The 12,816-nt window shown below is 32.9% G+C and overlaps 1 protein-coding gene across 2 annotated transcripts in view; it reads right to left on the bottom strand.

Moving 5' to 3' along the window:
* Positions 1-12,816, bottom strand: part of ABCA5 (ATP binding cassette subfamily A member 5) — a 78,328-nt gene that overhangs the window by 46,861 nt on the left and 18,651 nt on the right. For both annotated transcript variants that reach the window (XM_058561442.1, XM_058561443.1), the window contains 6 exons: positions 12,300-12,441; positions 10,900-11,088; positions 9,350-9,497; positions 7,257-7,425; positions 5,867-5,925; positions 596-706 (listed from right to left, as the gene is read on the bottom strand). In XM_058561442.1, coding sequence (XP_058417425.1) covers positions 596-706; positions 5,867-5,925; positions 7,257-7,425; positions 9,350-9,497; positions 10,900-11,088; positions 12,300-12,441 — 818 coding nt within the window. The remainder of the gene's footprint in view (positions 1-595; positions 707-5,866; positions 5,926-7,256; positions 7,426-9,349; positions 9,498-10,899; positions 11,089-12,299; positions 12,442-12,816) is intronic.

Genomic DNA, 12,816 nt, shown 5'->3' on the forward strand with positions numbered 1-12,816 from the left:
GCAATACATGAAAATTTGGCCCTTTCTTAAAGTAAAATATTTATTGTACTGCCACTCTACCTGTGTTCAGTTATTGTGGAAATGTGGAGCCGCCATACTGAATTCTCCCCTATAGGGCAATCACACATAACAATTAAACGTTTGAGATATTGCTCTTAAAATTCTATTTTAGGAGATGGTATTGACATTTATCATTCTTTCCTTTTGAACTACTGCTGCATACTTAGAAATCTGTTTCTATTTTCTCAACCTGAAATGTCTCTAGATCTCATTTAATTTCCAATTAATTACTGATTTATCCTTCCTTGAAAAATAAACACACACACACAAAAAAAAATCTGATAAAACAGGTACAAAATTACATCTTTTTTACTTTATTAAACATGACTGAATCATTTTTATTTTCTATTGAAAAACAGACAAATGTGTGCAATCAACAAAAAGATAAAAATACCTTTATAGACACAAAAGTTGGTCCCAAATCACTGACAAAAATCAATCCATACATATTTCAAATAATTATATTGTGATACCTTAGTTAATAAGGCTAATAAAACGAAGTAAGAGATTTTTTTTTAAGTCAAAAAACTCTCACCATCAGAAGGTGGGCATAATCCACAAAGAATATTCATCAACGTACTCTTTCCTGTTCCACTGTGGCCAAGTAATGCAGTAATCTGACCCTCATATATGTCAAATGACAAACCTAGTACAGCAAAGAAGGAGAAAACTGATATGTGATTTTTATTTCTGTTGAGCTATGCAAGATGATTCACAATACTTGAGCATCCTGAAATAAGTTAATAAATTTAAAGACAGATGTAAAGTTACCAGCATATTTAATAGCATAATATTTAATATTATAGCATAAGAATAATTCTTTGTTATAGTCAATGGTATAAACAATAAGAAAAATAACAGAAAATAAACTTCTATTTTTTTGTTAAACTAATAGATTCAGAAGGTGCACAAGATTTTGGGGAGGGGGAGTGATTTCTATGTACCCACTTTTGAGAATTTCCAAGGGAATTAAAACAGATAAAGAGACAAATAAAAATTTGTTCCCAAGGATACTTACAGCATGTTAAATATATTAGCAAAAAACTAGAAATTAACCAACTGCATGAGAATGGCTAAGTAAAGGCTTGAAAGGTCCAATTTAAATAAAAGGCATATTGAATAAAGAAATATCACTAGATGCATGCGTCAATGACTGAAGGAAGAAAGGAGACAACAATCTGAAAAACCAGCTTCAAATAATCATAGCCCCTGATTTGATGAAGGTGATCTGGGATTGTTAGTATCCCTAGAGCTGCAGGCGAGAAGCAAAAAATAAATTCTCTTCTAGAGGAAGATCACATCATGCAGAACAGCAAACAATCTCTACAATTATTCATATGCAATATATAGCACTCAGCCAAAAATAACCAGGCAGGAGAAAGCAAGATAAGACCAAAACCCAATAAAAAAAATAGGCAATAGAAATAGATCCAGAGGACATGTAGATATTGGCACCATATGACAAGATTTTAAAATAACTATGCTATCACGTTCATAAGAGAATGTCAGCAAAGAACTAAAAACTATATAAATAGAACCAAGAGGAAAGACAAAAACCAGAAAAGATAAGTGAAAATATTTCAATAGATAGTTTATCAGCAGATTAGACCCAACTAAAGAGAAAATTAGAGAATGACAAGGTCAGGAGAAAATATCTAGACTAAAGCACAGAGAGACAAAAGAACAAAAAATTCAGAAAAGAGAATAAAAGACAAATGGGATAAAATGAAAAGTCATAACATGTAATAATAAACCTAGAGGAGGAGAAAAGACAAAGTAGGACAGAAGCAATGTTGGAAAAGAAATGGCTGGGAATTTTCTAAAATAGAAGACACCAAGGCACAGATTCAAGAAGCACTATACAACCAAAGCAGAATAAATGTAAAAACAAACAAATCAGCAAGCCATGTCACAGCAAAACTGCTGAAAACCAAAACAAACAGAAAGATCTTTAAAAACAGCCAGGCAAAGGTATGTAACAACAACAGAGAAATAAAACTAACAGCTCTCTTTGCAACCAAAACAATGGAAACAAGAAGACAACAGAATTACATTTTAAAGAGCTGAAAGAAAGTGCATTTTCATAAAAACTGTATAATCAGTTTGTCAAAATCTACCCAAAAAGCCTAACAGAATTTTCACTGTGTTTGAATCTACTGAAATTTGGGTAAAACTGACATCTAAACATTGAGTCTTCTCACCTATGAACATGGTATTTCTCTTCATTTATTCAGATATTCTTTAATTTCTCTCAGCAACGTTATTTTATTTTTCAGGGTACATATCTGTCACATCTCTCGTATTTATCTATAAGTATATCATATTTTTTGATGCTAACATAAGCATAATTTTTATCTTCCAATTGCTAGTAGTATATAGACATACAATTGATTTTTCTATATTTACCTTATATCCTCTCACCTTGCTAAACTAACTTTTTTGTAGATCTAATTGGATTTTGTAAATGGACACTCATATCAACTGTATATTAATAGTTTCACTTGTTCCTTTCCAATCTGGATGCCTTTTATTTCTTCCTCTTGCCTCTTTGCACTGGTTATAACCTGCAGTTGAATAACCTACACTGGAGGCTATATATCACCTCCAATGTTGAATAGAACAAGACTCAAAAAACACTGAAACCATAAAAGAATGGATTCATGAATTAGACTTCATTCAAATTACGAACTTGTATTCATCAAAAGACACTATTAGGAGAACAAAAAGGCAAGCCTCAGACTGGAATATTTGAATACATATATCTAACAAAAGTCCTGGACCTAAAATGTGCAAAAAATCTGAATAAGTACTTCATGAAAGAGAACATCCAAATGCCAATAATCATATGAAAAGGTAAGCAATAGCATTAGTTATATGGTAAATGCAAATTAAAACTATGTTAACTTGTCATTATACCCTACCAGAATAGCTGAAGTTAAAAGACGGACAATATCAAAGGTGGGCGAGGATGTGGAGCAAATGGAACTGTCACACATTAATGGTCACGGTGAAAAAGGGTACCAACTTTAGAAAACTGTTCAGAGTACTTACTAAAGTTAAACATATGACCTAGCAATTCTACTCATCAAGTACTAAGGAAAAATAAATCATCGTATATTCATTCACAACAGAAAACTAGACAGCAATGATAAAGAACAAAGTACTGTGACAGAAAGCAACATGGATGAATCTTAGACATAATATTGAGTAAAAGAAGCCAGAGAACATTCTATATGATTCTACTGATAGGAAATTCAAGAATAGGTAAAGCTAACTCACAGTGATAGAGCTTAGAATAGTGGCTATCCTGGGGAGGATGGTATTGATTGGAAAGGGGGCATAAGCAAACCTTTAGAGTGCTAGAAATGTTCTCTATTTTTATCTGGGTAGTGGTCATATGGCTGTATACATTTGTAAAAGATTCACCAAGCTGTACATTTAAGATTTGTGTACTTTACTAACTGTAAGTTATAATGCAAGAAAAAGATAACTATGTTCAATCAACCAAAAAAGGCAAGAAAGATAAAGAAAAAACAGGACAGGTGAGACAAACAGTAACAAAGTAATAAGATGGAGGATTAAAATTCAAGTATAGCAATAATCTCATTAAAGGCAAATGCACTAAATATTCCAAACAGAAAAAGATTTTCAGATCAGATTTTGAAACTACAATAACAACTATACAGTACTTATAACAGACCCACCTTTAAAAACAAATAGAAAGAAAAAGGATGGAAAAACATATACCATGTAATCACTAGCGTAAAGAGCATAATTTATGCAAAAAATATTACTAGAGATACACCCCTTAATGAGAAAAGGTTCAACTCATTAGGAAGCTATAACTCTATATTTGTATGTATCTAATTACATGGTCTGAAAAATATGTAAAGGAAAACAATGACAGACGTATAAGAGAAAATAAAATTCACCATCATAATTGAAGATTTTTACTTTTAATTTATCTCTCTCAATAAATGATAGAAGCAATCCCACAGAAAATAAATTAGTAAACATACAGATTTCAAAAACACAACCCACCTGACCTGATAAACAACAGTATATACGACAACTGCAGAATATGTTTTGTACAAGTGCACACAGATCATATACAAAAACTGACCATACGCTGGGCCATCAAATCTAAATAAATTTCAAAAAGCTAAAATGAATCATAAGACTATGTTCTCTGAGTACAGTGGAATTAAAGTAGAAATCTATAACAAAAAGATAAATTACCATATAGTTAAAAATCTAAACATATAAATAATCCATGCAAAGATAAAAACATAATGGAAATTAGAAATATTTAAAACTGAATAATGAAAACAACCTGTCAAGATTTGTACAATGCAGCTAAAGCCATGCTTAGATTAAAATTTATAGATTTAAAATGCATCATTATAAAATGATCTATGCATCTATCTTAAGAATTTAGGGGAAAAAAACATTTAAATGTATAAGTAGAAACAACAAGAAAACAAGACCAAAAATTTAGGAAATAGAAAACAAATATAACAGAGAGAGTCAACAAAGCTAACAGTTGGTTCTTTAAAAAGATTTATTTTTACTGATAAACTTCTGCCAAAAAAAGACAAAAAGTACAAACAACAAATCTCAGGAATAAAAATGGGGAGATCACTACAGATCCTACAGACCTTTACAATATGAAATTACTATAAAGTTTTTGGCAATAAATTTGAAAATAATAAAATGAAGGTGATCTAAAAAAGTCAACATATGTTAGGCCAATAGTTCTCAAGCAGGGGTGGGGGGATAATATTTCGCCTTCCTTTCCCAGGGGATATTTGGCAAGGCCTGAAGACATTTTTGGTTGTCACAACTGGGCAAGGGGGAGGCTGCTACGGGCATACGGTAGGTAGAGACCAGGAATGCTGCTTGTGATGGTTAATTTTGTATCAGTTTGGCTAGAGCTATGATGCCCAGTTGTTTGGGCAAAGACTAGAGTAAACATTGCTATGAAGGTATTCCGTAGATGTAGTTAACATTTATGATCAGCTGACTTGAAGGAGATTACTCTCAATAATACTGGGGAACCTCATCCAATCAGTTGGAGGCCTGAAGAGCAAAAACTGAAGTTTCCCGGAGAAGAATTCTGCCTCAAGACTGCAGCACAAATTTCCCCTGAAATCTATGTCTGAGTTTCCAGCCTGCCAGCCTACCCTATGAATTTTGGACTCAAGACGGCAATTTCAACTCTTGCCTGAGTTTAGAGGCTGCCAGGCTGCCCTGCAGATTTCCAACTTGCCAGGCCCCACAACCATGTGAACCAATTCCTTAAAAATACAAAATTTCCCCCTTCCCTCTTGCTCCCTCCCCTCCAACCCCCTCATTCTGTGCGTGTGTGGGTGTGTGGGTGTGTGTATTCTTTTGGTTTTGAAGACCCCTGACTGACACAGTGCTAAACATCCTACAATTCTCAGGAGAGTTCCCCAAAACAAAGAATTATCAGGCCCAAAATCTCAGTAGTGCAGAGGTTGAGAAAACTTGTGGGAGGCCAAAAGAAACAAAAGTAACTAACATGTATACATATACATAAAAATAAAATGCAAAAGGACACAAACTTGTTAAATAGTTGAATATTTTTCATCTTAATATTATTTTTTTCTTTTACTACTTTGATGTTGTTAGTTTTATTATAGATATTAACTACATAAGTAAATGAAAGTATCTCTAAAGGAAAGAGAAACTGTGGTGAAAAAATTTAAATTTTACATAAACTATGCAAATTGTTTTTCCATTTATACTTTAATATTATGGACTGAATACTAGAAAAGCTACTTACTTCTCAAAGCCTCCACATTTTCACCTTTCTTTCTGTATGTCTTCTGAATACCACTGATTCTGAAAAACACCATTTTCTACTTTTAAGTATTTAAAGCAATTTTATAAGTGTGTGTGTTTTCATCTATAATATTTTCATCAAAGTTGTCATATTTTATTAGAATAATAAAGTACCTTCCTACTAAAGCAATAAACCAAAGAGAGCTGACAATTATAAAAGTATTTCAAACTACAAGAGAAAATTATAGTATTCCTCTCCATTTTAGAAGCCATTCATTCGTTTTTCATGATAAGCCAACTTCTAAAAAGAAAGTGAATGGGGCTGGCCCAGTAGCATAGTGGTTAAGTTTGCGCACTCTGCTTCGGGGGCCCAGGGTTCGTGAGATCGGGTCCCGGGCAGGGACCCACACACTGCTCATCAAGCCATGCTGTGGCGGCATCCCACATACAAAAACTAGAGGAAGATTCATACAGCTGTTAGCTCAGGTCCAATCTTCCTCACCAAAAAAAAAGAAAGTGAAGCATTTGACTCAAGTAATTTATAGATTTCTTTTCATCTTTGATACTCCTCTGTTTGTAATTAGTCAAACCCTTATTGCATCAGCTAAAGGAGATTAAAAACCAAATGCTATTATTTCACATTAGCACACATTTCAAACTGTCTATAAATGTGAAGCGACTCTCATTCCACTTTAAATGTTTTACATAATTTTTTAAATAATTAATGGTTTTGTAACCTCTTTGAATTTTACCTTTGAGAAGACAGACCACTGGCCCACTGATTACATCCTAAGTATCTGACTCTCCTTAGCTTTTACACACTTTTCTTAAACTTAAAAAACAGAAATTATACTTCACTTTTTCTTTCACTTTTCTTTTTTTTTCTCTTTCTCACTATTATTTTTTTAATTTGGTTTTGGCTGATCTAGCAAGGAACAGTAACCAATTTCTTTGGTTCTTAGAAATTAAACTGATATGCTAATTATGTCACGATACCTAAGGGTCTATGAAATTAACAGTGAACAATTTAATATATGTACAACTTAGACAACATAGCTTGAATAAAATTATAAAGTTAATATTTATTCTATTTTAATCTACACAATGGAGAAAGTTTAAAACAGCTTAATTGTATAAACACTAAGTTTTATTACTTTTAGAATTTTCCATCGAAACATAAAATTTCAAACCTAGCAGCAACTTTATTCCAAATGGTTGCAAACAAAATAAGAACTTAGAAGTAGCCCTTATTAACACTGTGTTTTAAAAATAATGAAATGTGTACCAAACCTCCTCCAATACCATGCTTACATACATTACTTAAAAGGATTCAAATGTGGCATATTCCATCAGTAGTTCTTATACCTAAATTGCCAAAGATTAAATCCTACCTTATGGCTTCTTTTCCTATAAATTCTGAAGAAACAGGCTCAACAATTTCACTAAAACTAATATTCCCATTAACATTGCCCTCTGATAACTCCTTATAATTTCTTTTGCTCTTTGACCAGTATGATGGCTTCAGAAAATACAAAGATGATCTCCGTAAGCCAAATTCCCCTGAAATTTAAAAAAACTGAGTTATCATAACAATTTCTGAAAACCAGTTTTTAAATTATAAAGGCAGTATGTGAAATATATGACAACCTAGATCTAAAGTTTAGTTATAAAGTACTAAATCAATATTGTGTGAAAAATAAAAGTTTTACTGACAAATAACTCTAGTCCATAAATAGCTTTAGAGTTGCTGAGAGTGCGTGGGAACATAAAGGTGAGTAAAGCACATTTTCTGCCCTAAAAGAACTTACATCTTTATGAGTACACATATATACCAAAAGGCTAAAACACAATGCAGAACAGGAGGCATGTCATGTACAGTGCTACCAGGAGTTCAGAGGAGGAAAAGTTCATATCTGGATAGGGACTATATCCTGAAGGCTTCAATGAGTATCATCTTAGATAGATAGTCTTTGAAAACAGGTAGTATTTAGAAAAGTAGATATAGTTCATAAAGAAGACATTTTAGAATTGGGAGAGTAACACAGCAATGGGACAGACATAGGAGATTTGGATGTCGCACAGCGATGGCTGTATCCATTTTCCCCTCTTTCCCCTCAAAAACCCACACGCCCCATTTTTTTTAATATCCACTCCTCTTCTAGACGGCCACATGTTTCTAAGGGGTCTGATTCCAACTACAGAGAAGGTTCTAATTGACCTAATCAGTACTTGGCATGCTCTGGTGACTGTTGTTGCTCCAGCCATAAGCACATAACCAACCAGACAGAAGCAAGGGCTTAGTTGGGGGAAAGGTTCAACCTCCCTCCTCCACTGGACATGAACAAAGAAGCACAATACTCTGAAGCCATGAGGAGAGTAAATCTGCCAGACTCTGAGACAAAGGTGGCAAAAGCTTGGAGAGAGTGGGCCCCTTATGACATGCTGAGCAAGTCAACCAACTCCGAGCCCATCCTATCTCTGGACTTCCTTTTAAGTAAAGCAATTGGTTCCTTCTTGTTTAACCCAATTAGAAAGGTTTTCTGTTATGAGTAGCTAAAAACAATCTGATATACTGAAGATGTGTTTAACTAGGACTGTAGAGATGAATATTAAATACAGTGAGGGGGAGAGTGATAAGGAGAAATTAAATATGTATGTAAAAGTATCCTGGAGGACATTAATATATAACAGGTTTCTATTTAATTCACCAGGATATGCCCAGCAAGGTTTCTGAGCATGTGATCAACTTGATTAAAGGGAATGGTGAAGTTCTTAGACAGACCTGTGGTAGGTAATTACATGAGAGGTACTGCAACGGTCTAGACTAGTGCTACCCAATAAGACTTTCTGCAATGATGGAAATGTCCTATATCTGTACTGTACAATAGGGTAACTAACAGCCATGTGTGGCTACTGAGTGCTTGGAATGTGGCTTGTGCTACTGAGGAAATGAACTGTTAAATTATTTAATTCTAATTAACTTATATTTTAAAAGCCAAATATGTGTAGCAGTTACCATGTAACAGTGCAGGTCTAGAACAAGGAACTCAACGGGAAAAGTAAAGGGGTGTCGGATATTTAACAATATTTTGAATCTACAGGCGTTTGCTATAGATGCAGGATAACAGAGACGAGGGGAACAGTAGGGGTTACAATATTACTTCATAGTTTGGACCTCAGAGGGTAAAATAATGAAAGACTTCAGCCAAAGAAGATTGACATAGGGAAGAACCAAGTTAAGAAGCTCAGTTAGGGACTTGAGGCTTTCAAAACAAACTGCTCTGTTTTTACACAATTTCCTTACATTCACTAGTAGTTAAGGCATAAGGTACAAAATATACTTATTTAAAATTAAACTAAAAGTTTTAACAATGAATATGACTTAGAGTACTCTGGCTAGAAAAAAAATTTTAAATTAAGTTGACCCTATGTGGGAAAAATACCTAAAAATCTTTAAAGTAAAATCCAATGACTACCTGCATACCTGGAATGACTTGATCAAGATAGACAGCCAAGAGGACATAGAATATACTATTAAGTACCAGCATGATAATAGTAATAATTAGAGGGTATGGGCCTTCAGTCAAATTAGAAAATAAAGCACCTTCATTAAAATCTTCTAAATGCATGACCTGAAAAACAGAAACACCAATTTTATTATATAAACATAATAAAAATAAGCAAAAGCTAACACTACTTAGAGTTACTCATTATATTCAGAGTGACAGTAACTAAACTGGGCCTTTTAGCAGATTAAACAGTCAACTAAATTAGTAATATGAATTTATTAAAAAAACAATAAAAACTTTACAAAAATATAAGTTTATCACAATAATCCTTTTCGATCATTTTTAATACTATGCTTCTAAAACTAGTACTGTATACATCCATTCCTGGGGCATTTAATTCTAATGCTACAACGAGCAAATGAAATAAAAATAAAGTATGATGCTAATATTAATGAATGCAAACAAAAGGATTATGGTCCACATGGAAGTCAAATTAACTGTCTGAGGATAAAATTATGGTCAGCATCTTTTTGATCCCAAAAAAGGAGAAGGTACTCTGATTAACACATTTACTAAATTATTCAAAGTAGATATATGTTATAGAGCAGAAAGAAATGTACTAGAGGTTGAGGCCTCTAATAAACTTTACACCACTCTGGATTTCAGTCTCCTCATCTATAAAATGAAGGAGATGAATTAAATGACACTGAAAGTCCCTCCCACTCACAACAAAAACCTATGAATCTATAATTTTACCTTCCTAAATGAAGGGGGACTCAGTGGACTCAAAATGGGTAGCAACAGCTCTTAGGTCTCAAGTAATTAAAACCTGTTTAACTCAATATTCATAAGCAATCTTTCTTAAGTCTTACGAATCAGAATATTCTATCCAGCCAACATGAATAATCTCATATTAAGTAATTACATTTTCTCTTTATACATTAACCAAATTTATGCTCTATTATATAAAGCAGTATAAGAATTTTTCCCTTAGAACCTGACTGCCCCTGAAGACTAATAAAAATCATATTTACAAATCTAAATATTATTTAGGTAAATATGACAATCCCATGATTCCTAGACCAATAAAATCCACCAGGTCTACTTATTTCACTACTATAGTCATGAAAAACCTATTCTGCTCCACACACTATTTTCTCCCAGGCACACATCTGAGATAGATTTGCAACAGGTAGCAATGTAACCAGGACATAGAGCAATCTAGCTTACCTGATGCTTAAACCAATAACTTCTAACAAACTGAGTTATTGCAATGAAATTGATTACTGAGATATACTAAAGCAAAAAGTGGAGAACTTATAAACAGATCATATAAATTAAAAATTTAAAAATGGAGAAAATATAAATGAAACCAATATGAAGGGTACTCCAGTATTCAAATGTTGAAATTTTAAAATAATTCTTTTTGCAAATCAAAGGTCGTATTTGTAGCAGTATAACATGCTGCATGGAACTAGAGAAAAAAGAAAACATTTAGCGAAAGCAAGATAAATATATCACCTACCTGTGCAATACCAATCAAAAAAGTACACTGACAGAAGGGACTTAAAAGCCAGACTAATGATTTGGGAAAACTTTCCAGGAGGACTATCAAAAGGCCAACAAATCCAAAAGCCACAGTAACTAAAAATTCAACTATTCCCACATGTTTTGATTTTTTAAAAAGAGGTGTCAGCATTAAAGCAAAAAATACCTATAAAATATAAATATTAAGGTTAATACATTGTTCATATACAGTGGTATGAAAACAAAATTAAATTTTGCTTGTGAAAGAACAAGTTATTTTCATTGAAAAACACATTCATTAAAATACAATTAATTTCTAAATGCTATGACAAGATATTTTATTTTCACACAAATAGTGATACACAAAAAAAATTTTTTTTTAATAATTTTATTTATTTATTTACTTATTTTTCCCCCCAAAGCCCCAGTAGATAGTTGTATGTCAGCTGCACATCTTTCTAGTTGCTGTATATGGGACGCGGCCTCAGCATGGCCGGCGAAGCGGTGCGTTGGTGCGCGCTGGGGATCCGAACCCAGCCGCCAGCAGCGGAGCATGCACACTTAACCATTAAGCCACGGGGCCAGCCCACACATAAAAAAATTTAAACTGACAAATATTAAAAACTGAATTTAATCTATATAATAGGAAAACATGATCACCTCTACACTAAAGAAACCATAAACAGCCATGTGCTTCTGTAGTTGGATGTGCACATATATGAACAAAACAGTAATAACAACCTTTAACTACAGAACACATTTTTTAAACTTAATGTGTTGATAAGAAACAAAACCAGTTAAAAACCATGCCATTATGTAGAGAAGTATATGACTTATTTGTAAAATATCATGTTACAAAGCAGGAGTGATAGTCAAAATACTTAACTGGTAGAGCATGGGCTCACAAGCCAATCAGAATGGAAACTGGAACCACTTACAACAAAAGTTGGTCATTAACAGCTAGCATTCAGCCAATATACCAAATGAATAGCAACACTGCCAAAGAGCTATATTTACAGAGTTCTTGGCACAACATCATCCTATAACACAAATTAACTTAAAACAGTCAAGATTTTATGAAAAAAAAAGGAATAAAAAGTTCACTACTGGACAATCTTAATTACACATGGTTATAAGAAGACAGTAAAAGACAGACTCAGAGGAACTGTGTGTGAAATACTTTATATGAAAACAAGTTAAATTTAAACTTGAGACTATTTTGTACCTTTTCTAAAAATATGGAGGTTCAATGATGCTACTTTTAAGTCATTTATTAGCAACCTCATCACAATCTCTTTCATGGCAAATCAGGTATAAGTAAACCAAAGAACAAGACTTTGCTATATTAATCAAATATTTTGACAGTTCTTTATTACTCTTTCAAGTTAAAATACTTACAGATGATAATCCATACAGGAAAAAAAGCAGGAATACCACAACGCAGCTACTGTGAGGAAACAACGAAGAAGCTGTTGCAATGACTGCCATAAGAAGGGACATAAGAAAAATCAAACTCGTATACAGAAGAACCCAAGAAAGCCTAAAATGAGAATACAAATACACGTATAGTTAAACGCATAAGCTTTAACAGTTAAAAAAATCATTTTAAACAAAACTTCAGCTCTATTTTCGCATTTTATTCTTAAAATTAAGTCAACCTATTCATTTTTGTGTATTGAAAATTAATGTTTTTATAATTAAAAATACAGTATTAGTTAAGTTATAAAGTATACTGATATACAGATAAAATGGTGATTACCTTTCCAAGAGGCAAAATCTTTTACAAATTAATAGCAATTCATGATTAGTTTAAATCTAATACTCTCAAAAGTGAAATAATGCGCAACACTTCTGATTTTCTTAAAATACAAAAGTGTTTAATGACTAACAATTTTCTTTATAGCATGTGCTACAA

This window comes from Diceros bicornis, chromosome 18, assembly GCF_020826845.1.
Source record: "Diceros bicornis minor isolate mBicDic1 chromosome 18, mDicBic1.mat.cur, whole genome shotgun sequence".
Taxonomy (NCBI): domain Eukaryota; kingdom Metazoa; phylum Chordata; class Mammalia; order Perissodactyla; family Rhinocerotidae; genus Diceros; species Diceros bicornis.